At 39.0% G+C, this 26,552-nt stretch overlaps 1 protein-coding gene across 5 annotated transcripts in view; it reads left to right on the top strand.

The window, feature by feature from the left end:
* DSE (dermatan sulfate epimerase) overlaps positions 1-26,552 on the top strand; it is a 36,565-nt gene that overhangs the window by 5,380 nt on the left and 4,633 nt on the right. For 4 of the 5 annotated variants that reach the window (XM_074819284.1, XM_074819286.1, XM_074819288.1 and 1 more), the window contains 4 exons: positions 8,582-9,050; positions 20,397-20,650; positions 24,181-24,420; positions 25,912-26,119. In XM_074819284.1, the coding sequence (XP_074675385.1) occupies positions 8,635-9,050; positions 20,397-20,650; positions 24,181-24,420; positions 25,912-26,119 (1,118 nt within the window). In that variant the 5' untranslated portion in view covers positions 8,582-8,634. Of the gene's footprint in view, positions 1-8,581; positions 9,051-20,396; positions 20,651-24,180; positions 24,421-25,911; positions 26,120-26,552 lie in introns of those variants that run through there. The other variant, XM_074819289.1, reaches the window with a different exon arrangement.

Here is a 26,552-nt window from a genome sequence, read left to right as displayed (position 1 = left end):
ATTATACATAGTAGAGGAGAACAGAAAGCCAGGGGACTTAAAACATTTACAAGTATTTGGAAGAGTAAAGGTCAAGGCTAACAAAGAAGTATTAGCTAGAAAAGAGGACAGAAGTTAAGGTCAGAAATGGAAGCACTAGTCTTGGTATCAGGAGTTTCTGGTGCTGTAATCGGACTCCTAAAAAATGAGGGAAGCTCCATGGCATGCAGCAGTCTGAGCGGACTGGATTAGGCACAAGGAGGAACACTATTTTGACAGCAGTAAAATTGGCTTTCCCCTTTTGCATGTATGATTATTTTTTTCTGTCCTTTGTTTGCATCTCCTGGGCATTGCAGTCACCCTCTGAAGGTTTTCCAGCTCTTCCTGTGCACTGTGGTTGTACCACTCAATCCACACAGAGACCACGCTCTTGGTTACCTCAGATAATCTCTTCCTTTGCTAGCTTCCTCTTGGGAGGCACAGTTGTGCTTCTGGGTTGTAGGCTGCTGTCAGAGGAAACCCTCAGCATGGTTTCTGATACCCCACACCGAAGAGTTCGCTGCCTTACAGACCCCCTGCATGGGCCTACATGCGTGGGCCGGGAAGATGCATTACTTCTTAGCAGCTGCCAAACAAATACTGTTTCAGCCCAAATTCACAGAATGGTTTGGGTTGGAAGGGACCTTAAAGATCATCTAGTTCCAACCCCCACTTGTGACAGGCGCTTTTGTTCTGTGTTTCTGCAGTGCCTATTACTATCATAGCCCTAGGCCCCAAAAGTGCCCTGCATGCTGTAACAGTATAATAGATGGATGAGATTGACTTCTGGGACATTAATGGAGTGGACAGACGTAGTTAATATATCTTTTTGGCCCATATGAAAATTCTTAAACAAATTCTTCCATTAGTGTTAGCATCTGTGTAAACATTTCTGAAAAAAATAACTATATTTTTAATGATCAAAATGGCCTTTTAAAAGTACTTCAGCTCAGGATAAAATGCTGGTGCTGTAAAGGAAGTCTTTCTATGGTGGCTTATAGTTTTATGCCTTTGATGGTAAAAGTGACTGAGCTTTCATTCACTGAATGTGGATGCCTTAACAGGCATGTCTGTACTAGTTGGGAATGATCGCCTTCAGGATTCTGGATATCAGAATAACTTTCTTACTCATTTTATACAGTGAAGTACAGAACAAAAGATCACGGTAAGGGTTAGGAATAGTAATGTTAGTGCAACCCAAAAATTGAGAAAGTGTTTATACAGTAGGGTAAATTATAAAATAGAAGAAAATTTCAAATTCCCAGATTATGGTTTGGGCATGCAGACAATTTAACTCTTTGTTTTCGCTTGAGGCAGAGAGAAGGTTTTGCATTGAGTGTGCGTGTGTGTATGCCCTGTTAATTTATTTATACAGTGGTAAAATAGACAAATAAGCGTTCTTCCAGAATGATGGTCTCACACGGCTGTGTACTGCTCTAAATAGATGTATTGAATTTTGTGCATAGATCAAAGGACAGGCACAAGTTTAAATCTTGACTGCTGACATGATCTCATGTACTGATAATTCCTATAGGAACTGGTTGTTTCTGGTTGCCTTTATGATTTTCATAGCACAGCTGTTATTCAGACTTATGAGTTGTTACAAAGCTTCTTTCAAGGTATTTCACATCACTTCAGAACAAGTGCAATACTAACACCTGGGTATCTGAGCTATATTTATTGTAGATTTGATTCTGAATTATGTTTGGGATCTCAGTATTTAAGCTTTTAAATACCTTTGACATTGCATAATTGTGATGTAGCGTATTTCTCATAGTGAAAAAATCAGAGGGAGAAATGATGTCCCCTGGTGGTTAAGGTCGTAATAGGTATTTTTCAAGTCGTAAGCAGTGTTTTTTACACCTTTCTAGCATTTTTATTGGAGAGACAGAGGGTCACTGGTTTTATCTCACTGACCAAACGGTGTGTGGAAGAAGGACTCCTGACTGCTCTTATCTTGGTACACGGGAGTTTCCTGCACTGGTGTCCAGCCTCACAGCTTTGAGAGGGATTCAGTAGTACTGCTTGCTGATGTGGGAGCTATGTAGCTTGGGACTTTGATCAGTAGATTTATTGTGATTGTTACAGTACAAAGATATGTTTATAGTTTTCTTGGTCTCACTCCATCTGCCACCTAATCTTGCTATATCAGATATGTTTCTGTGAGTCAGTAGGAACCAAACAGCAATATATATGGGAATTAGTCTCTATTGACCCTTTCACCTCTCTGTTTTCGTGGACTTACCCTGCATTTTTTAGTACTTAAATGTCATTGGATTATTAGAGGACTTCATTGCTCTCCTATTTTTAAATATGTTTCCAAAATACTGGGATCAGTGGTAAAACTGACGTTGTTGGACAAAATAGCTCTCCAGTTGATTGATGGTCATGATTTTAAAACACTACCATTTCCAACTGGTTAATTCAGTTTTATAGATACTGCTCCTCTTATCAGCAGCAAAGTCAATTGCAGTGTGTACAATTTAGACTGGACATTAGGAAAAAATTTTTCACAGAAAGAGTGGTCAGACAGTGGAATAGGCTGTCCAGGGAGGTGGTGGAGTCACCATCCCTGGATGTGTTTAAGGGTTGTTTAGAAGAGATGTTGGGGGATATGGTGTAGGGCAGAACTTTGTAGAGTAGGGCTGATGGTTGGACTCAATGATCCCAAGGGTCTTTTCCAACCTGAAGGATTCTGTGATTCTGTGTGAAAAGGTTTGCTAATTATTTGAGGTATTTGGACAAAGTGCCGAAAAAGAGTTCCTACAGAAGTTTGCTTTTTTCCACTGTGATCTAATGTAGCACTGCTTGTGGCAAGCAGTTATGTTTTGGCAGCTGTCAGCATCGGTACAAAAATACATGCCCATCTCCATTTAATGAGGCAAGATACCATGCACATCTCATTGCAATGTTACCTATTAGTTTCACGGTATTGGTATAGCAGCAGCTGTGCTGGTGGCTGACCATTTCTTGTTAAAATGTCTGTGACTCTCTTACCTGTTTTAGCATTGGGTGCTAAAATTGCTTATTTTCTAGGACTAGTACTTTTGAGTGGCTTAAAAAAGTGATCTTATCATGTAACTGAAGTTGTGACAAAAGTATAGTGACAATGTTGTTCAACATGAAATTAGCATTACAATTACAAGCATTACAAAAAAAATGAGTAGAAAAAGTTTGCTTTCACTTTCAATAATTTACCAGGAAGTAATGCCAAAAAAATGTGAAAATTAAGTCTTTGATGATTCAGAGGTCATTGTCTAAGGTTGAAGTTTGCAGGCTGAACCTGAAGATTTGCTTTTCATCAGTATGGTGGAACACTTTTTTCCATTAAATATTTGAACACAGTTCTTATCCAAACACTTGTGGAGGTAATTCAGGTAGCAATAATGAGAACTGTAGCCTTTGTGGAAAATAGGAGCTGCCCAAAAGAAGACGAAAAGTTGTAAAAACTATGGAGAAAAGTCTTTAAATGGTAATTTTGAGTTTTAAACTAGTTAAAATATTTTCTTTTTTCTTACAGGCAAAGAGATTGGATACTTGAGCAGAGTGACAGGGCTTCTTTTACCTTCTCTGGAGGCAGCTAGGCAGTTTGCAAGGGGTTTCAAAGGAAAGCCAGCATATCTGCAGCAGAGATGCCAGGAGTTTGCCTGGAGTATCTCCTGAGCAAACTAGAAGGAGAAGACAGCATGAGAGTTGGAAACCCAGCTCTCACTGAGGGTGAAACTGCATCCACCTTCTTCTGGCTGGAGACTCCTGTTCCTGTTTCAGCATTAGCCTTCTTCAGGTTACGCAGTGAGGTAGAGGAAGGGCTATGACTTCAGTGGGTTGTGCAGTGAAGGAGGGCCCATGACCTCGATGGGTCACACAGTGAGGTAGAGGAGGGCCCATGACCTCAGTGTGAGTAGGCAAGAGTTGTGCGCTGTGACAGTCACTCCTGGTGTGACTGAGTGGGCAGGTCTGACTTGTTCACGTCCCAGCCCTGAGCTCTGGGAAACTTTCATTCAGAAACCTGAGTAATCTGTGGTGTTGCGATGCCTCCAGTTCGTGGAAGTTTTAGTCACCAGAAATCCCACCTTTTCTGTTCCTGGCTGTAAATGTTGATGAGATACCCATGTCGAAGGTGAGTCATGGACTAGTGTTGGAGATGCTAGCAGAGACACCTGTGACTTCTGCATTTTAAGAAGTGATACAAGTGTTGCCCCAGCAAAAAGCATCCACAAAGCATAGTGGCTCTTCAGAACTGCTATTGCAGAAAGCCACAATTCTTTACATGTTTTTATTTTGTAATGTTCTACAAGAAGGTCAGATTGCTTTAAGGATAGCCATGCCAGCTGATGGTCCTTTCCTCGCCCCCACTTCTGCTGCCCATCTCCCACTCCTCTGCTCTCACTGCACTGTGCGCAAGTGGCAGGAGTAAACAGGACGTCTCCTTTCCTTTAAACAGTGTATCAAACGAAGTTTATTTGGTGAACTTACTTGTATAAACCGATGTCCAGTTCAGTTACTAGCATCAGTTCAGTTACTAGCATCAGTTCTACAATCCTTTTTTTTTTTTTTTTTTGTTTTCCTGCAGTTGAACATTGATGTAGATGGGGAGGACTTAAATAGTTAAGATTTAGTCTGCTTTTTTTTCTAGAATAATCGATGTTCTTTACTGTTTGTTTCTGCTGGCAGTGGAGTGGAAGTCATGGCAAATGCTCTTTCAGTCTAGGACTAAGTGACAACCTTTCCAAAGCACATTGTATATTAGCCTTTTCTTCCATGGGCAAGCATCCTTCACTGTCCTTTTAATCTTTAATACTTTATCAGGTCATGGTTTCCAAACTGAAGAAAACCCCGTCATTTTCAGAAAAGGTTGAGTTGCTTAGTAAAGTTTTTCTTGGAAGATGTGGCTGGTAATGATGTAGTGTAATATGAGAGTAAGAAATTCTTTTCACTCTAAAAAATGGTATTGTGAGTGCAATTTAAGTGATCAGAAGGCCCAAGCTCCTATTCTTTTGAGCCCTGTGTATCAAACAAACTTGTAGCAGGATCACTCACAACAGGTAAATTGGAGCTTATGTGGCCAGTTATCTTTACGTGTCTGGCTTCACCTAAGCTATGCAGATAATCAGGGTTCATATGTGTGTCTTTGAACAGTGCTATGTGTTTCTTTAGTTTTCAGTATGCAAGTAAGTTAACTAAGGAAACCTCAAAGTATAGAGTTCAACACAGTTGAATGTGCATTCTGCTTCAGTGTTTTTGGCTTGGTGTTTTCACCCCCGCCCGTTTCCATTACCATTGTAATGAATTCTAAATAATCCCTAAATGTTACTGGGTTTGGTCACATTCTTCTGCTGAAGGTTCTTTGGTTCTTTTGCAACCACCTGATGATTTTTGAAGTGATTTTTATATATATATTATCAATCAGTGTAGTTTCTAAACAGCAACTGAACTGAGGAATGGTGGTCATGCCCATTAGCTCTACGGAGTTACCTGGGCGAGTCAGTAAGGCAATGAAGTGTGTGGTCAGGTCTGGTCCTAGTCAGCAAAGTGCTTGGCGGTGTGTGTAGTTGAAGGCAGTTCTGCTATTTGAAATCCCTGCGGGGGTGGTTTGTCATGGCTGTATCCAGAACCGTCCAGTTTGTATTTCCTCACTATCTGGGTGATAGTCTTTATTGCAAATCCACATGTTTATTCTATTTGGAGCTTTGTGATTGTTTTCATTATTACTTTTGCTGGTCCTACTTTTAAGGACATCACAGATGACAAAACGTGGAACATCTGTGTCTCTCCTCTCTCTCTGTAGCACAGTTTGAGCCGTAGTCATGCCATCCTGGGGCCTCTCCACATGGTTGTGGCTGGTGCCTCCACAGAGGTTTGCATGGGAAGGAAGGTGGACTCCTTTCTAGCTGCCTCCTCCCATCCACCAGTCACACCAGGCTGAGCCCTGCAAAGTTATGGGGCAGGTCTCATTGGCCTTATTAATCGTGACTGCCATGGGTTATTGTCTTCATATCGTAAGATGGGCGTCAGTGTGATTTAACCAAGAATAAATAAGAATGACTTTGTAGTCCTGCTTTTGTCTCTGCTAATTGACTTTCTTCCAGATCTTGACTCTGAATATGCTGCCTGTGAATATACCATAGATTGGTTTTCCAGTTATGCTGTTAGTCTAAACAATGTGCTATGGTGGTTGCTTCTCATGTACAAGGTAAAATTAGGGTTTACCTTCTCTATTAAATGCACACATGCATGAGGGGAGAAAATGAGGGGAGTTATTGAATTCTTAAAATACAGACTATGAGTTTTAGACAACACTGGAGGTGTTTGATGATGGTGAAATGCTGGGAAATGTGTGTCCAGATTTACAAAGAAGGAGTTCTGGGAAACCTTACTGTATATTCCCTAATCTCTGGTCAGAAAGACTCTAATTTAAGGAACTCTTAAAACCATCCCTAAACTTATGTGTGTGCTTAATTCACTGATGTACAGAACTACTTAGAGAAATCAAACGAGAGAAAAGAATGCATGAAGTCCTTAGTGCTAGCTGGCATTTTTTTCTGATTGTGTAAGCCAAGAAACTTCTTTCAGTGTATGATCATCACAGAAAAAGTTACAGGCATTTTGGGGGGATTTTTTTAGGTTTTTTTTTTTTTTTTAGTTTTTTTTTCCTCTGTCCCCAGGTCTAAAGGATCATAGAGGCTTTAAAAAAAAAATGGGTTTGTTGGGGTTTTTTTAATTATGAAAAAGCAGCTCTTCTCAACCGTTAAAAAAATGACATCGTGTTTCAAACGTAATGTACTGGTTTGGCTGGTTTTTACCTTCTTCCTTTCTAAATATACTGTTGTATGGTTTCCTTATTTATAGATGAGAATATGAGTAGACTTGAGTATGTTTGGATAAACAAGGGTGCATGTTTCTTTGTATGTGTATATGTGGTGAGAGACTATGTAGATATAGTAAAAGTATTACCAAATAAACCACCCTGTGATCTGCGTAATGTGTCCTGTAATGATTGGTTTACATCCTAAAAAGGGCAAAGCTTACTTGCAAAATGCATTAAAATACTATGAAAATGTCATCTTCCATTACGCTCTGTTAAAGCAATTATGCTATGGACTGTAATATATAAATGTAGGCAGTTATAGGGTGCAATATTATTTTTACCCTAGGCAGGAATGCACAAGAAAAGAAGTACTTCTTGGCCAAAGATGCTTGCTCCCAAATTAATTTTAGGAGCTGAACACAAGCATCTAGAGGGCCTGTGTACCCAGTAGTCATGGAGGGACCCAGTCTGTCAAGGTTGTCTCATTGTCTGTGCACATATTAATGACATTGTTAAATCAGGATGTGGGTCTGTAAGGTTTTAGCAGCCTAAGTTTCTGTTAGAAAATTTTGGCATCCGTAGGTAGGGAGCTGTGGGGAGAAATAAAAAGGTTGCTTTGTATCTCAGCTTCTTATGAGTTTTATGACTGAATCCTGTGAAACAGGTTTTCCATGGAAAAAAGCTTTTCATATTTGTTTTTAGGTTTTCTTTCCTTCTGTCTATTTCTCCTTTTAATAATTGAAAACTACTGTTCATTATTTACATAAAACTGTCTCTCTTGGGTCTGCTTTCTGTAACCTTTCCCCTCGGAAGAATTCTAGGAATTTGCTGGCTTTCCTCAGGGGGATCCTGGCCTTGTTTTATCTGAGACTTCAGGCTAGATAGTTGGTAATTTTTACAAAGTAATTTACTATGTTTAAATACTTGCATTTAACCTCTGCATAGATTTGCCATTTGAGCACATTTTGAGAAGTCATGTACATAGGAAAATATGCGCTTTAATTCAGTGTTCAGTCTTCTTAGTAGTTGACAATAAATCTCCACATGCGAAATGGAAAGCCCCTTAGAAAAATAATAATAATAGTAATGATGATGATGCAAAAACCCTAAACGCCGTGAAGACAAGGTATTTCAGCTGTTTTTCTAAGGCTCTGCCACTTTCTCTTTTTTCTTTCTGACTTGTTCTTTTTAAAAAAAAAAAAAAAAAACACAAAAAAAAATAAAAAAACCCGAGGACGTGTCAGAACCAGAGGCCTCAGGCACAGTATAAAATGACCCCAGCACAAACCTTCAGCATTCCTCATCCTTCCCTCTCCAGCTGCTAACATCAGCCAAGGCAGCACGCAGGCTTGGCTGCCGGCAGCACAAGCTCCCTGGCTCTCCCGCTTCCTCCCCTCCTCCCGCCCTTCTCCGCTTGCCAGTACAGTCAGCACTGCTTCATATTAGGCATGCTGCAATTATTTGAAATCTCAAGTACAAGAGCTGTCAGTGTGTTCCTTCAGCTCGTATCAGCTACTAGAGGGAAAGATGTGGGAAGGAGGGGTTTTCTTCAAAGTGTACAGGTTCTTCTTTGGGATGAATTGCTCAGTAGGTATTTTGTCTGAAGTATTCATATAAAAATGATTTGAAAGCCACCTGGACAATACGTGGGGTTCTTTAAGTCTAGATGGAATCGTATTTCCTAGACAGCATCCTGAATTGTAGCGTCTCACGGATTAATTTTCTAACTCTCTCTTTCATGTCCGTCTGCCTCAGGATATTTCAAAGATGGTTTGGCTGCCATTGAGACTTGGAGATCTGATGCCACAATGAGGACTCACACACGGGGAGCCCCAAGTGTGTTTTTCATACATGTGGTTTGCTTCGCCTTTGCCTACGGTGCCAGGGAGGACCCAGACGCAATGGTTCCTTTTGTCAATGCCAACTATGACAGCTACCCCATGCTCTACTTCTCCAAAGGGGACGTGGAGGCTCTGCGTCTTCAGGCTGCCACCACGCACCAGCACATTGCGGCTCGTCTGATTGAGGCAGTGCAAACGATGCTGTCGAATCCGCTGGACTACCTTCCTCCCTGGGACCCAAAGGAGTTCAGTGGTCGGTGGAATGAAATTTATGGCAACAACCTCGGTGCCCTGGCGATGTTCTGTGTGCTCTACCCTGACAACATCGAGGCCATCAACATGGCCAAGGATTACATGGAGAGGATGGCGGCTCAGCCTAGTTGGTAGATTTTTGTCTTTTTTTTTTAAGTTGTTCTTATTGTATGAACTGCTTGCAGTAGGAGGAGTGAGTGGATGAGTGAACTGCTTAAATTATTTCAGATGTTCTAACATTCGCTTTAACAGTGACTAACTTGCCGAATGCATTTACCCACATCTGGGCCAGCAGTGACACACAGCTTTTCACCTTCACTGGACTTACCCTGTGGCAAATTAATGATGAAATAAGGAGCAGGGTTCCAAATCTGATTTGTGGTGAGAAGTGCTAAAAGTGTTATTTTTTAATGTCTTTTTTTTCCAGACTCCTACATATCTTTCAGGTAGTTCTTCCTTAGGAAGAATTCAGGAAAGGGGTACCTTTGAAAAAGGTATAATTAGGTGTAGATAAAAGCGACACTCTTGAGTTTCTGCAGTCTGCTGTAACATCTGTCTGAGCTTCAGTTCAGACTTGCAGTTTCACTTGACTGTATGGTTTGTGGGCCTCTCCTTAAGACATACTAGGACATGATAAAGATAGTTATCCATCTGATTACTTTACTAGAACTTCCTGAGTAACTGGCATTTTGATGACGACCTCCTGGATTAACTTCACCTGGATGTGAGTTGTCATCCACGAGTTATTCTGTTCTCACTGTGCAGCACTCTTTCTCTGTGGACAGAAGTTAATGTTCTCTCTTTACCAGTAGGTCTAGTAGTTGGGACCCTCTCCTTCTCCTCATCTTCCTTTTTGATAGACACCAGCAATTTATCTCCCTTTTTTTTCAGGCAGACACATTTCCCCTACCCCGCTGCAGCAGTTGCCACTCGGTGCACCTTGCAGACTGTGGCCCGAGGTTGCTACCACTGTGAGGAGGTCAAAGGATGAAAACATGGGCTTTGCCATGACAGTGGCTTCTGTCCAGGCCAGTGAGCTGGAGCTCCGATGATGCACTGCTCCCCTCTGTCACAGCTGCTGTCCTACACTTCATGGTGGCAGCAGCTCAGCAAAAGTCTGAGTCAGGTTTCGAGTCAGCACAGTAAGAAGCATTAGCTGTTCAGGATGTATTCATTGCTCGAACTACTATTCCTCACCTTCTTTGGGTTAAGACCAACTAGTAGTGTCCTATAAATGGCATCCATCCATGGACTGTCATTGGAATTATGCTGGATTTGAGCTAGCATAACTTGGGATCCATATCCTCCTGATGGGCATGATTTAAAAGGCATTGAAGTGTTGGGGTTCCACTGTAACAAATATTAAAATGGTGAATGTCACAGAAATACAGGAACTAGAACAAAAGAAGTGGTGGGAGACAGAAGGAACACGCTGGGCTTAAGTTGCGTGCATGTCACCGAAGAGAGAACACATGAGGGTTGGGAAGAAAAGTATTGGCACAACGGGATGGTGGTAATTTCCAAAATCTTGCACTGAAGCATAGCAATACAAAGCTTCAGTCTTACCTCCAGAGGCAGTCTGTGTGTTCTCCTGGCACACTGGCAGAGGGATAGAGCCATACAGAGGTGAATCCAAGAACGTGTAACCATCTCCAACAGGACCTATGGACTGCTCCAAAGTCAACATCCTCCTCCTTAGTTTCATTGTTTGCACTCTTTCTTAACTTGCTTTGGTTAGTGTAAACACATAGTTACATGGCCATCTGTTTTAATGCAGTAACAAAGAGGAATAAGTAATATTTTGATCAGTGGAATTTATTTATGTCTGTCTCCAGTTTCCTATGTCTCACTCACTGTCTCAATAACCTCATTTCAGTTCCATGTGTCCTGTGATTCCTGCCATGGATTAATTGTGGTTCCTCTGCCCCTTGCCATAATGCTCTCCTTTGTCCCAGCTGACCAGATACCAATCAGAACTGAGCAGATATCTTATTTCCACTTGGCTTTGATGATATTTACCTTCTCCAAACTACTGTTTTTCTCAAGCAAGTATCTTGCATTACCTTGGTGAAAGAGAAGCCATGCTTTCCCATCTTTCCCTTCTGATGTAGACATGTCATTCAGCAAACAATCAAGGTTTAATCAACATTGTCTGCTTTGCAAAAGAAGTGGGTGCAATGTGCTTAGTAGGGGAAGTATAGAAGGAGGAAATCAGAAACATAGGCAACAGGGCTGGGGTAAGCTGCCCTTTGTATAACCTCCAACTGGCCACTTTTTCAAATGCTGTGACAGAAACAAGGATCTGGTTTCCATTTTTGTTTTTCCCCTGAGAGATTATGGCTGAATGCTGTCAACATGGAGTTGATGCTATAGGCCCCTCAGTGATGGCAGTAATATAGATCCCTCTGCCTTGTCCAACAGTGGTTTTCAGGAAACTGTAGGAATGTAACATCTGAGGCATGTACTGCTCTGCCTGGCTTTGCCCAAATAGGTCAGCAGGTTCAGAAGCTGAAGGAGTGGAGAGACAGATTAGGTAAATCTGTTTTTCCTAAGAAACTCAACTAAAAATTACCAGAAAACGTGTTCCTGCACACACTTCTCCATGCAGGAAGAGGCTAGGAGAACAAACATGGCAAATAGAGTTGTGGCCTGAGCATTACTAGCACGTGTTTAGATGTTACAGCATCTAAAGCAGTGCATAAGACTGTACATGAACTGTTCTGGCAATGTCACAGTAATGGAATTAAAAAAAAAAAAAAGTTGTCCAGTCTATTTAGGCATGTTTAGTTTCCCTCGGACTTTGGGGAAAATACCATTCTCAGTGATATATTACAAATGTTATCCTTACTGAATAATTTGAGGGCATGCATGTTCTGATCAGTAGGGTGGAAAGGAGTGGTTTTGATGTTGCCGAAGTTTGGAGTCTTGAATGTTCAGAGACTCATCTGCCAAAACTCCTTATGTCATCAATAAAGAGGACTTGTCCAGAGAGGTATCAGTAAGATAAGTAAATTGTTCTCTCCCTAGACTTCTGCTATAATGTAGGTGCCTAGACTGCCATGTAAATTGCCCAAAAATGTCTTTTTATCACTGACAGATTCATCAATGTTTGTTGGAAAGTTAAATCTGGAAGTCATATAGATTCCTTGTTGGCAGCTTGATTGTTTAAACAGTATAATCTGGATTTCTTTTGACTTCTGCTGACATTGCATTGACTCTAAAATAACTCTAGAATTTAAAAAAAAAAAAAAATCCAGTTGGTTGAGTTTCTTCTAATTTTTGTGTCAATATTAAACCAAATTTAAGCCTTACCAGAAAACAAAAGTGTATTTTGGTAGTTTGTGCAGTAGTTGGATAAAATAAATATAGTTTAAAATGTCACTGATTATTTGTCCCAGAATTCCAGGAGATTAAGGAGACTGACATTTTAGATTTCATCTTTACATTAGCTAGAATCCTCAATAATCCAGATATGGTTCAATATCTCAGGTTACAATTATGAGAAAGTCTTCTGGTAATTGATACATGTATGGAAGGGGCATGTAATTAAGCACTTTTGTCTTTTCTCATCTATTGCAATAGTTATATCACATAATAAAGTACACTCTTAATTGAGTTCCCATTCATGTAGGCTAACAGCTTGAGCCGTTTGTCATAACAAGCGATGTTGATAGGCGTGCTGCTCATAACAGAGCATCCGTAATTGCTACATCCTGGAGTAGGTTTACATTTTAAAATAAACAAAGGGGCAATGGCTAATGGCTAACTATAACAATCACCCAAAATAATATGGGAACGGACAATGTTTTGGAGACTAGCAAGAGCAGGAAAACGTAGTGCATTAATGCTTCTGTAAAAATAGATGAACTTTAATGGTTCTCCCTGTAAAAATTAAAAGCTGGTGTTAAATAACTCGCTTAGTTTTCCTGGGATTTGATATCTAGATGCTGCCTAAAATCTTAGGGAAAGTTTGTCCTTATATTAATGCTGTATTATCTTATTTTACAGAGAACAGAGGATATAAATGCGTTTTCTGGCGTTTTATCTCTGACTGGCCCCTAGAGCACTCCCCACCAGAAGTGTGTTTTTGGCCAAGGCGATCTGTACTCGTGATTCTTTCCATATGCTGCCTCAGCCCGTTCCTGTACTGAGCAGAGTGATGTAATCGGAGTCACACATCGTGCAGAAATAAGAGTCCAGTCAAATCCTGTGCTTTGGACAAAGCAGTGAAAAACTCTCTTCTTTACTAAGCTCACCTTATAAGCAAATGCCTTAGAAGTTCACAAATTCTTCACTCTTCTTACAGCAGGAGAGATATTCCCATTTGTAATTGCCAGACAAGAGATTTCTGTACTTTTTTTTTTTTTGCACATAGTTGACACACCGTTTTTAAAGTCAAGTATGTTACCAATGTGCAGTAAGGTGTGGGATTTGACAGTAAGCCTGGCTTTGTGGGCTTCATAGGGCAGATAATTGCTGTCAAGCACGTGCAAACATTCCAAGGAAATAGCAGCCAGTAAGGAGAAGCTAACAGGAGTCTTCAGCATAACAAATCTGTGACCTTTCTGCTATTTCTTATTAACCAGCAATCCTTATAGCCTTCTGTTAGTCCCTGTTTATTAAAAGTATTGGAGCATGCTATGAGACCATTGCTGTTAGTATCCAGATAGTGATCAGTGTTGAACAACATGCGTTACAAAGTAAAAATACATAAATATAAATAATTAAATGTGTAGATAAATGTATAACTAAAATAAATTCACATGAGCCAAGCTGAAATCAAGCGAGTCTCTGTGCTGACACCACAAATTTAGAACATCTGTTTGACTCCCAATAATCAACCAGTCACATTCAGAGAAAACTTAGGAGGGTTTTATAAGACTGTGGCATAGAAGTTAGTATCAAAGAAGCTTGGGGGATGCTGAGATAGTCTCCTATAAGGAGGAAGAAAAAGAAAAGACAGGGTAGGAGGATGAATTTGCTATCTGGAATATATAAGTATTATTAAGTTAGTAAGTGAAATATCAAACCTTCATACTGTTTTTATCTTTCTCATATGTAGCATTTAAAAATAGAAATTGTGCATGACTGAAATTAAATGACTAGCTGGATTTTGAGGAGTTTCTTTTATACCTTTTTTAAATGATAGGATCTCTAGGAGATAAATTGGCACTGAAGTTCTGTGGTAGCTACAGGGAGTTCACTTTGTGGCATGCCTGGTATAAAAATTTGCTGCAACAAGAGCTGTAGGTAATCTGTTGAAATAATAACGAAATTTCTGTGTCTGCTTAATATGGCACTGAGAACTACTAAACCAGACTCAGTTCTTGTTTATTAATGTGTCAACACAGAAGGATCATGATTGATGCTGAGAGTGAGCCCAGTGTGAAAAGGACTTCTTGTGATCAAAGCCAAAAATGAGAGAAGAGGATCTGAAAGAAGCTTTAGAAGTGGCAGAATGATGTTTATAGACCTATGGGGGAACAGAGAAAGAGGATAGAAAGTAGATGAAGGTTCCAAAGGATTAAAGTTTTAGTTGCCTCCTCAACACCTAAGCAGTACAATTCTACTTTTATAGTAAGCTCTTAAAACTTCTGAAAATGTTGTCTATATGTTACCTCTTTTTTCCATATTGATATGAATGTAGCCGTTTACGTTTAACCGCTCCTTTGCCTGTCTTCCTGTGAACTGAGCTGCAGTGAACACAAGCATGTCAGAGTGGCTGCTGCCGAAACATGGCTGGTAAAGAGATAGAGGCATACTTGCCATGTTTTATCTTAGACACTGGAAATATAAATCATCAGTTTTTCAAGGACATTTTTTATTCTTATCATTTTTGTTGTTGCAAATGACCGAGCACTTAGATTGTGCAGATAATGGGGTTTTTGTTTTGGCAGACAACCAGAAAAATGTGGAAAGGGTGAAAGCTGAGAGGTTGTTTTGGATGAAACAGATTTTTTCAAGGATTCTTCTTCTTTCTTTCCAAAACAAAAATTGGAAGATATTGTTCCATTAGTGAAGAAAAAGTCCCATTTGAGCACAAGTAAAATTTTTGGTTTGGAGGCTTTGTAAGAAAAATACTGAAAATTGAGTCTAGTTTATAAAACAAATGTTGGTGGTCTCATTCCCCTTGGTAGGTGTGTATACTCCCTCTGGCCATGGAAGAATAGTTCTCTCCTTTGCCTGACAGGAGGTTTAAAGCCGTATCTCCTTCCCCCAGAAGTGGGTCAGAACAATAGCAAGGGTCTGTGGAGTGCCAGAGCATTGGCATTCGGAAGTCTGTACAATTACACAATCGATTTCAGGATCAAGAGGTCAGTTGGCGCCATTACATGACACATTTGCATCCACACTTGACATTTAATGTGCGTTAAACTCAACCATGCTGTTAGCTATGTACCAGCTCTAAGACAGATTGCAACAAAATGTACTAGAGGGCTGTCCTCGAACTGATTTTCACCTGTAAGCCTTTAAAAAAGAGCCCTGACTCATTTCCTTTGCATCCACCTAGTGAGAGTGAACGGTTCAGTACTAAGGAGGGAGTACTGGCATGCTTCCTTCAATCATTAGCTTAATTTGCCCTCAACCTCCAGGAGTTACTCTGCAGTAAGTAATTTGTCATGGGAAAGTTTGGAGCATTAAACTTTAGGATGTGGATTACTTGTGTAATATATGTGTCAGGATGTGCTTAATGCTTCATTTTGCATGCAGTGATGCCATATTACATATTGACATAAAGGTTAGAAATCAGATCTCACATTGCCTGGAAGTGTATTCTATTTCTCAAGTTAGAGAGTGTTACTTTTCCTATTTACTTCGATCTGTTTTTAAGAACTGGAGACAAAGTGAAGGGAAGGCGATTCTAAACATCCCACAGGCCATGATCAGGGAACTCACTTAAGCAGGAGAATTTGATTTAAATCCTGCCTTGAACTGGGCAGATAGTGTTTTTTCCCTCTTGGCTTACATTTCTTAGAGAAGTGCTAGTACTTATGGTTTCAGTAAGGAAGTAGTTATTAGTAGGGAGAAATGAGGGAAAAATACAGAAAACTATTTCTACTGAGAGAAAAGACATTAGTAGCATTAGAAGTGTTGTCAGGAAATGGAGAGGTTGTGGTAATCTTACCACAGTTTTTCTTGTTGGTTTTGTTGTTGTTGATACTGCTTTTTACTTCCCATCCAAAATTTTATACAATTGTTATACTTATTTAGAGCATGGAATCACATTTAGTGAAGGTGGTATGTACACTCTTAGTCTTGGACAATGCAGTGCATGAGTGATGGTTCTTGATATCATAAATTGATGACTGAAGAACTGAGTGTTACCGCCCCCCTCCCCCTTCAGATTCCTTGTTCATTGTAGAATAACAAAGGTGACAAATGTAAGAGAACCATGTTGCACCATGCTGAAATTCTCAACACATGTAGAAAAACCATACTACTTATCCATAATACCAACCTTATCCATGATGTCTTTACTTCTCCAGTTTCTTCGTGGAGGATTTATATCAAACTCTAAATGTTTAAAATAAAGTAACAAAAATATTTTATATGACACAGATGAAGAGAACTTAAAAGAACACCCCAGGCATGTAATTTTCCTGTGCCATTCACAGAATTTGTCCAGACAGCAGTTTTCTGTGTGGAACGATGCATATGGCTTTGGATGTTTTTGGAGTTCAATCATTAGGCAGCAAACCCATTCAGCACTTTTTGCTCCTTTATAAACCTTCTCAAATTTCCAGATAGACAGCTCTTCCAAATACAAGTATAGGTATATAAGCATGTAAAAAAATTTCTTTTTTTTTGTACTATCTGTAGGGATGCATTTATGGTTTAGCTGTTATTTTAAAATGTGTTTTTAGAATTTTTAGAACAGTTGCCTTTGCTGAAAGTGTTTGTTTGCAACTACGTAGCTGCTCTGCACTAAAGAATCCATTATAGATATTTTTATTTACTTTGGATTCTTCTTTTTAGTATCTGATGCCTTTAAAAGACCAAAGAGGCTAATGCAGCATTGAGGTAAAGGTTACTTGCTGTCTTCAGACACAGTTAATTGCTAAGCTGAGGTTCATACTATGTGATGCCAAGTTTCACTCCTGAGACACTTAGGAAATAGCTGGTTTTCAGTGCAAAGTTTTTACTTATCTTTATTTGTATAAATACACACAACTTTTCTCTAATATTTCAGAGCACGGTAGTTAATATCCCTGAAAACTCTTTTTCAACATGTTTGGTGCAGGCCTACGGTACCATGCTTTCCCACTGTTTATCAGCCAGGCTGTTTACCAAATCTGACACTGGAGATCTGTTTGAAAAATGAGAGCGTAATTTAGATACAAAAAGCATTTAATGCTTGCTACTTGACCATTTTTCTTGTGAATCATGTTCCACATTGTTTGGTGTACATTGCTTGGTTCCACTGAAATTCAGTTAATGGAGGTGCACTGATTTATGTCAGCTAAAGAGTTAGTACTTCAAGAGAGCTTAATTTTAGGAACAGATGTGGACTGTGGTTTTGTATGTTTAGAAATTAGGATCTTTAAATCATCATCTTTAATTTTCTTTATTACTTGTGTTATCACTGTTAAATTCTATGCAAGACTTAATACACAGAATTGCAATTCAAGGGAAGTTATGACAAAATTACTTTGTCTAACCTGAGCTGGGTAACCATGCCAGTATGTAGGCTTAGGATGCCCAACATAAGGTTTTTTACACTGAAGCGTTGGGGGTTTTTTTCTGAAGAAATCAACAAGCTAAATGCAGTCATAACTGATGGATTTAGCACTTACCATGTAGAAGAGTGCTTTCTGTTTTATCAGAAGTGGTGCGACAAGGACTAATATACGCTCTTATAGTATAGAATTTGATGCAGTATTGCATTCAAAACCAAACATAAAGTTAACATAGATCTTAACAATGAAAGTTACAATAAATCAGTTCCACTGACAAATCCCATTTAAGATGAAGTCAGGTAAAGATCATTAAATATCTTTAAGCACATTCTAATTAGCAATTTGTGTGTTGTCATAAGGATACAGAACTTTGAATTAAATGTTTTAAATTAACTCAAATTCTTTCATTGTTCTTTTCTTCCCCCCTAATGTATGGCTTAGCTTCAATCACTTTGTAACTGTTCCAGGCAGAGGCCTTTAAAGTGGTATTTCCTGTACCCATTTGAACTCTGATTTCTGAATGTGCAAAGGTTTAGTGAAAAGCAAAACTAAAAATACTTTGGAAATTAGAATTTGTGATATAGCTGGTCAAACGTATGTTCATGTGTCAGAGATTTTTGACAGTAATCACGGTGTCAGGGTGTTGCGTATAACAGGTGTAGAATGCAACTTAACTTTTATGTATAGGACTAACAATATTTTAAGAGCTTTTTCAATGATAAGGAAAGATGAAAAGGCAGAAATAGAGATGCAGAGAATTAACAGAGATTGACAAATAATCAGTTAACTCAAATTTCAATTTTTGTGCCTCAGTGACCAGTATAAATAAATCTGGAGAGTCGGAAGAGTTTCTTGCCCATTTCAGCTACGTTTTCTTCCAGTATATCTGGAGGTATGGAAAGAACGAGCATCTAGGAAAAGCATGCAAATGTTTTGGCTTACAGGTCTGTGATTTTTGTGCACAACAATTAAGTGATAACATAAGTAAGAAATTTTACTATACCTGGCTGGAAGTCTTCACTGATAAGTTTAGAGTTTGAACCAGGAAAAATATGACAGAGAAATGTTCCCAGTATTGATCATAGAGAGCAGCATGCGGATGTGAAGATGATGAATAGTAAATTTCTAGGACTTTTATTTCTGATGCTTTGACGGTTACTTGTTATCACACTGTCTTAGTATTGTTCACAACCATTTTCTGTCAATGACTGTCTGCTAACCAAGAAGCAAAATTGTGCAAACAAAATGATAAAAACCCTGGTTCAAAAAAAAAAGTCAAAACCTGCTGCTCAATGCTGAATGCATTCATGTATTTAATTTAAAACCTGTGAGATAAAGATTTAACTTTAAAGAAAAGAAAAATGAATTTATAACTTCACCCAGCAGAAGTTGGGATTGAAGCTGAGAGAAGGTGAACACTTATAACTGTTGGAAATTCAGCTAATCAGAAAGCCTACAGAGGCTTTCATTGCATACAGGTATAAATGTGCCAAGTTCAATGATTCTTCCGGTGTTGTTAGATACACTGAAATAAAAATTACAAGTAGTTTTTCTCACTTGTACGTGTTGCATTTTACCATAGTTGCAGTGCCCTAGGCTGATGGTCATAACTTCTATGCGGTTTGTTCATGCATTTTTGAATGCAAATAAATTCTCCTATAGCAGAATGAGGATTTTTTAAAAATCTTGCTCTTTTGGTATTTTTTATCATCTGGTTGTTCACACTACTGCTTACATGAATTAAGTTGAAATCATATTTATAGAATCATAGAATAGTTGAAGCTGTAAGGTGCACATCTTAAGGAGCATGGCACAGTTTCCACTGATTGCAGTAGGACACTCTCTCATCTCAACAATTTAAAATTCATTTCCGAAATAAAAAATATATTGCAAAGAAAGTGAAAGAAGAGAACAACCATGAAAACAACTGATGATTTTTCAGTTTATCAAAGATTTTTTTTCACTGTGTATTGCTTCACATTTCCCTTTCTGTAGAACCGTGGCCTGAAAGTACTTGATACACAGCATATGCTTGATTTAAGAGAAATACTTGTTCTACACTACCTCTACCTCCATTATGAATTTTCTTGGTACAAATTTGTTATTTGTTATTTTTTGTTCAATGTAATTATTGGATACAAGCCGGTAGTTCCTAGATAATTTGAGTAGTGGCATCATTTTACCTCTGTTTTATGTTAAACACTGTTTTTTTTAATGCTATTAATTTCATTTGAACTGTAATCATGAAAGCAAATTTCACCATCTCTGCTTCTATTCTTGAATGCATGTGGGAAATGAAGGAACAGCATGGTGAGTTATTTTATTATACTTGCTTTAAAGACAACTTTAGTCCCATAGCCACCGTTCAGGAATTTATCAACATTTGGCTCCTTTGGAAAAGAAAAAGTTTGTTACAGATTTTTGAAGGAGTATAAACTATGGGATATTGCTTTCTCACAAAAATTATGTGAATCTTGCTTCAGATAAATAGATTCTGTTTCTGTACAAACAATATTCTGCATATCTGTTTCTCCTAGCAAAACCCAGAATATTGCAAGCACTGTTTTAATGTTTAACAGCTTAATCCTTCTAATAATGAGCTTTGAAGGTTAACATTGTTCATACTTAGGAAAGAAAAGAATGGTCTCAGAGACTTGGTAAGTAGCTTACTACTGTGTTAAAATTCAACATGAATTGTCTAGCTTCAGAGACATTAAGTCATACACACCTCACGGTTCGGTAATGGACAAAAAATAAGTCGGTGAAACTCAATTAATTGGCATCTTTCTTTATTGACAGGCTAGTGAAGGATGCCCCGTGGGATGAGGTCCCTCTCGCTCACTCCTTAGTTGGTTTTGCCACTGCGTATGACTTCTTGTACAGCTATCTTAGCAAGACTCAACAGGAGAGATTTCTTGAGGTAATTGCCAATGCCTCGGGATATATGTACGAAACATCATACAGACGTGGATGGGGCTTCCAGTACCTTCACAACCACCAGCCTACCAACTGTGTGGCCCTGTTGGCTGGAAGCCTGGTTCTGATGAATCAAGGTATGTGCTAAACCATAGGAACATTTTCCTGAACTGTTTCAACTCAATCAGCCATTTATGCAGCAAAGTTCAGGAACTGATAGAAATGCTTCTGAGAGTACAGCAGTACTAGGTTTGCCCTTTTGCTGCCTAGAAAAAATTAATTTACTGAATAGAACAAAAGTCTGTGGGCAGATATACAAGGTATAATATATATGCATATGTACCTGTGTATATAAATTTAGTTATCTAACTGATTCTGAAATTCTTACCTCGCTGTTTGTAAGAATTAAAAATCCCCTCGTGTATAGTCTATCCAGTCCAGATTTACAGACAGTGTCTTTCAGGGTTGGTTATCAGTAAAGAGCAATGCACCTGGTCTTCTTACACAATGCATTGAGAAGGTCAGCCGTCAGAAACACCCCGTGCTCTGAGCTGCGAGATATACAACAGGGTAACCTGAAATTTCCTGTCCTGTCTCCCTGAGAGCTGCTGAGGTGTAACTTTATCCACCCAAAGGCCACAGCTCAGGACCGTTCTTTCCAGCATCCTTTTCTATGGAGATGAGCATGGCTTTACCTTTTTACCTCTGAACTATGCCCTTGCACCCCACAGCCTTCATCCAAGAGGTGTCTGTGCCAGGTATTGTCGTCGTCTTTGCTTCGGGGACTTAAATCTGCTCTTCCCAGTTCCTAGCTGAATAACCTCACCAGTTCCTTTTGGCTGCTCTGCCTGTGGGCTATCCCTCTCCTCCTGTCTGAGTGATACACAGTGTAAACAAAAGTGCAAGTCACAGAGTCAGAGGGAGAGAGCAGATAAGAAATCCTGACTTGAAACCCCAGTGGTACTTCAGCTGAAAGGTAGAAGTCATGGAGTCAGCTTCTGCTTTTATAAGAATGTGTCAGTATTTTATCAAGTGATTATTTAATATATGCTAGAATTATTTTGAAAGCATGGTGCCCAGTGGAACTACTTACTTGCTGCAAGTCAAGGAAAATCGAGTTTCTAGATGCTGATGGCATTGCCAAGCAGTTCCGCCCTGCCAAGTAAAGGCACATCTGTGCAGTGTTGGAGCTTTCAGATGCCCAAAGAAGTGTGACAAAAAAGTGTGCCATCTACTGTGATTGGGAGATCATCTTTTTGTTAAGTGTTTGTCAAAACAAGCGTATTCACTGATGTGCCTATGCTGAAAAGCAGCAGGAGTATGTGTGGAAGTTATTGCCTTTCCTCCTATCTTGCCTTCCACAAATTGAAGACTCAGACCATGTTTATTCAGTGGTTTTTGCTAAATTACTCATAATTCCATCCTTCTCTGAGCCTCCGTTGGTGCAGAAAGCTGGCAGCTTGCAAGATGACTCTGCTTTTCGTTAAAGTATAGGCCATAAGCATGCTTTGTGCCAAAAAATGGTAACATCACAAAAAAAGTTGGGCAATATTTCTTTCATCAAAGGTTGGTGGGGGTTTTTTGGAGGAGAAAAAACCCAAGCAAATTCAGCAACACTTGAGCAATTTGAAAATAGTGGTGATACTTCAAATGAAAATAGGTCAAAACAGACTGTATATTTCTAAATAAAAATTAAGTTTTCAATATAGAGCAGCTTTATTTTTTTAAAAATGGAAATTTAAATGTAGTTTTTCTGTTGGTCTAAAATTTAAAAAAAAGTTTTTTTTAAAAATTCTCATTCCAAGATTAAAGATTTTGTGTGAAGGAGAAAAAAGAAGGGAGAGAGAAAGGGAGTGAACACATTATTCTTCCTGTATCAGATGCTTAGCAATTACAAATAATGTATCCCCATGTAGACCTTTCTCCCAAAAGGTTTAAATTCCAACTAATAATTTTAAATACAATTCAGCTATTGAGGCATGCAGAGACTAACTAGCCAGCTTAAAAACATGTAAACATTGTCATTGGACTGAAAAATGGAACTAATTGAAAGGAATTCTAGGCACACACATACATTGAAGTCTTTGTAGTTAAAGTAAACATTCAGATATTCAAAAAAGAAACTTGAGTAAGACCTAACTTGATATAGATACTGCTAATTTTGGGTGAGATTTTTTCTGGTTTGTTGTGTAGCCTGACAGTGTGTTGAGTCTCTTTTTTTCATTCTAATGTATCATTATTCTTTTATCGTACTACAAGTATAGGCTTATAGCATAGATATACACTAAGTAAACAGAACATATATGCATATATGTGCATATATATGTGTGTACAGATAAAAATACAATGTTAGATTCAGGTTGTCTGTTTAACTTAGACATTGCAATTTTTTCTGTCTCACATAACTGAGCAGGATTTGACAGCCTTGACTAGTAGGATGTCTGAATTGCTCATCACTCTTCTGAGCATAAATACAGTAATTGCGGCAATGAAATGAAACAGTCTTAGTAGTGGGTTTGAATGTAGCTCGTACTCCCTTGCCCCTGGCATGTGCACTTCATTCAGCAGGCACCGCTTCACCACGTAATGGGGTGTAATGTATGCCAGCTGAGCTCTGCTATATGGTAGAAATAAGTCTGGTTAAATCTGTGTCCAGACACTTGAGTTGGGTAGACGCTAAGTTGCCATATAGAAGTCCAAGGCAGTTTGTCTGTTTAGTCCTACCTCTCTTGCCAGTGATTCCAAAAGAAAATAAGAGAAAGCGCATAGCCTTTCCTCTGCTGGGATCCACATGCTGACTTCTGCAATATATAAATGCAGTGCTGAGGCTCTCTTGGTCCTTAGTGGAGGCAGACAAACCCTGAGAAAGTCTTCTCACAACCTCTTCCCAGCTCTCGATTTGTGTAGAGCAGACCAAAACAGTAAGATCTCTGAAAGTCTTTTCTTTAGATGAAATACAGCTGTTTAGGTCTTGTATATGTGGAGACTGAAAGTTAACCTAGTTAGAAGATTAATTTTATTCTGGAGTTGAGGAATCTGCATTTTGAATTAACCATGCAAAACTTTTCCAAAGTAACTTCTATTTGGATAACCTTTTAGGTTGCACAGGAAACTGAAAATGTAAGTAGAACAGAGCATGATTAAAATAGAGGATGAATTAGTAGAATATCAGTTAACTGCAGCTCAAACGTGAACTTCTTTGTATTTTCAAGCTCTGAGGATCTCCTTGCCATGCTGGTGATCATGCCAGTGAAAAATGACTGATTAGAATATTTGCATTATTGGAGCCCTCTAGTGGGGACCGTAAGATTGTTTTCATATGGTTTTAATTTGACATACAATAAATAGCTTTGGCGTGGCTCTTCCCTTTTTGCATGTCCTGAACGCATTAAGGAAATTTTCCTTTTAAGATGGAAAGTAAGTCCCACATTATTAGCAAAAGGTGTTTCATAGTTTTTTCTTGCTCATGTGACCTTGCTTTGCTGTGTTTAAATACAGTGGCTTATTTTTCACCCTAGAACTACAGAGACGCTGCAGCATTAGGTCATATTATAGAGCTCTGGATTGCAGATTCCTTACTGTAAAGGATCCTGCTGTAGGAGTACAGATGATATAATCTATGATCTATGGTGTTGTATTTAGATCTGCCAACATCTTTTTCTTTCAGGCTACCTTCAGGAAGCTTACTTGTGGACTAAGCAAGTGTTGGCAATCATGGAGAAGTCAGTAGTCCTGCTGCAGGAGGTCACAGATGGCTCCCTCTATGAAGGGGTGGCCTACGGCAGCTACACGACCAGATCGCTGTTTCAGTACATGTTTCTTGTCCAAAGGCACTTTGATATCAATCACTTCAGCCACCCCTGGCTCAAGCAGCACTTTGCATTTATGTACAGGACTGTTCTGCCAGGTAGGTCCTTTGGGTAAATGAAGGTGAATCTTCCAATTCTTGCAGCAGCAGTAAATTTCATACTTGAAGTAGGCCATTTTTAAATAACTTGGATTTTTTAAAATAACCTTTTCCTTGGATTTTACCTTCATCATCTGTCGAAACAGTGACATCCTTGTTTATCACTGCTTATTAAAGATCATTGTTTATTAAACTCTGGCTTTTAAAACCAGTCACAAGATAGGAAAATCATTTGGGAGAAAAAGCAATGGTTCAGAATTTGATTTCTGGTTTTCAGAGTTTGAAACAGACCTGTTTCTGGGGTTTTTCATTTGAAAAATAATATTCTTTGAGATTCTTACTGACTTTTGCCTTGCCAGAAATCATCACACTAAAATACTAGGTGAAAGAAATAGAAAATTATGAAGCTAGGGTAGAAGTATCAACAAAGTATAGACAAGTTTTAGATGATCACCAGTTTTCCAAAAAACATTGAAATAGAGTTTTATACCATTTTTATTAAAATATTTTTCATATGGAAAATGTAATTGACTCAAATAATAGGTTTCTCTGTGGGGGGGTATATGAGCCATTTTCTTTTTTCAATGTGAGAATTAAACAGAAATAGCCGATGTCACTAATGGGTCAATTTTGCAGACTCTTTAATATTTCTGTTCTTTTGCTGGTCTTTCACAGTGTGTTTTAGCATCTCTGATTTCCAGTCCTGGTTGTAACTGAAAGATGGAGGTATACAAATATAAAAACCATTATAAGTTAATAAATATTGCTGACCCCTTCTAGCTTTCAGAAGAGATCTAGTTTCAGGCAGCCTTGCAAGTTTTCAGTTACGGTTTTCTGTTGCTTATTTGCAGGACAATTCATTAGGAACTTATATTGTTCAACTTCTGTTGAAAAGACAGTGATGACTTTATTGGCTATAAGAACCCCAGATCTAGTCATGTATGTAAGGGGGGCTGAGCGCAGCTTTGACGTGCCAGCATAGGCATGTAGGGAATTGTGGTGACCCCATGTGAAACCTTGGGCATCTAATGGGGAGAGGTTCCTAAGAGCAAAGTGAACTCATGCTAGCTGTTTCAGGGTGAAGCTGATTTTTTTATTTTTGTTTTCCTTGGGGGAACCTCTGTTTTCTTGCTTTAGAGAGTTTGGATGGATGTAGGAAAAGTGAAAGCTGTAAAGAGAAAGTTATCTCTGACAAATTTGAGTGAGGAGAGGAAGCGAATGCGACATTGTTGCTTACATCTTTTGTAGTACTTTGACTGTCTGTAGCCCACAGCTGAAGAATAAAGGTGAGTATTCAAGTTAGCTACAGTAGAAGGAAACAGCTCCTGTGTAACCTCTTTATGGCTCATTTACAAGTAGGTCTATAAACATCTGAAAAGACTGTTTCTATTTGTGTCTGTTTGTACTGCTTGGCTTCACCATCATGCTCTACAAATACATCTTTGTATGTTTATTTGTTCTTTCTTACATTCCTTTTCACTTTTTCCCAAGGGTTTCAGAGAACTGTGGCCATCGCGGATTCCAACTATAACTGGTTCTACGGGCCGGAGAGCCAACTAGTGTTTCTTGATAAATTTGTCATGCGCAACGGCAGCGGGAACTGGTTGGCAGAGCAGATCAGAAGGAACCGAGTGGCAGAGGGCCCAGGGACACCATCCAAGGGGCAGAGGTGGTGCACTCTCCACACTGAATTTCTCTGGTATGAAAGGGAATGAGTGGGCTCAAAAGAAACCTGACAGCTGTTTGCTGTTAGTGATAATTTGTTATCTTTAGATTTGTACTGCAGAAGCAGAGATCAGGCTGGCCAGGTGCAACCCAGAGAGTCGTTAGGCTCAGAAGAACTTCTTTGCTTGGCATAGATGTGCAGTATGTGTTGCCACAGTGAACACCTTGGTCTTGTTCTACATCTGCTTTCGTGTTTTCCCTCCATTGTCTACTGCTTTTATAGAATACAAGCAGTTCCAAAAGGACTCAAAATTTACCTGCATATGTTCTTTGGTTTATTTGGTCTATTCTAATGGTTTTTAATCCTGTTGTGTTCTTTAATGATTAATTAGGTGAATATTTAAACCATGGTTTTATTCTAAAAGCTATAAGTAATAATATAAGCTTTCTTTTAAAAGCTAAAGTAA

Source organism: Strix aluco, chromosome 3 (assembly GCF_031877795.1).
Source record: "Strix aluco isolate bStrAlu1 chromosome 3, bStrAlu1.hap1, whole genome shotgun sequence".
NCBI classification, from domain to species: Eukaryota; Metazoa; Chordata; class Aves; order Strigiformes; family Strigidae; genus Strix; species Strix aluco.
The sequence above is the reverse complement of the archived record's forward strand: the minus strand, read 5'-3'. Positions and strand labels throughout refer to the sequence as shown.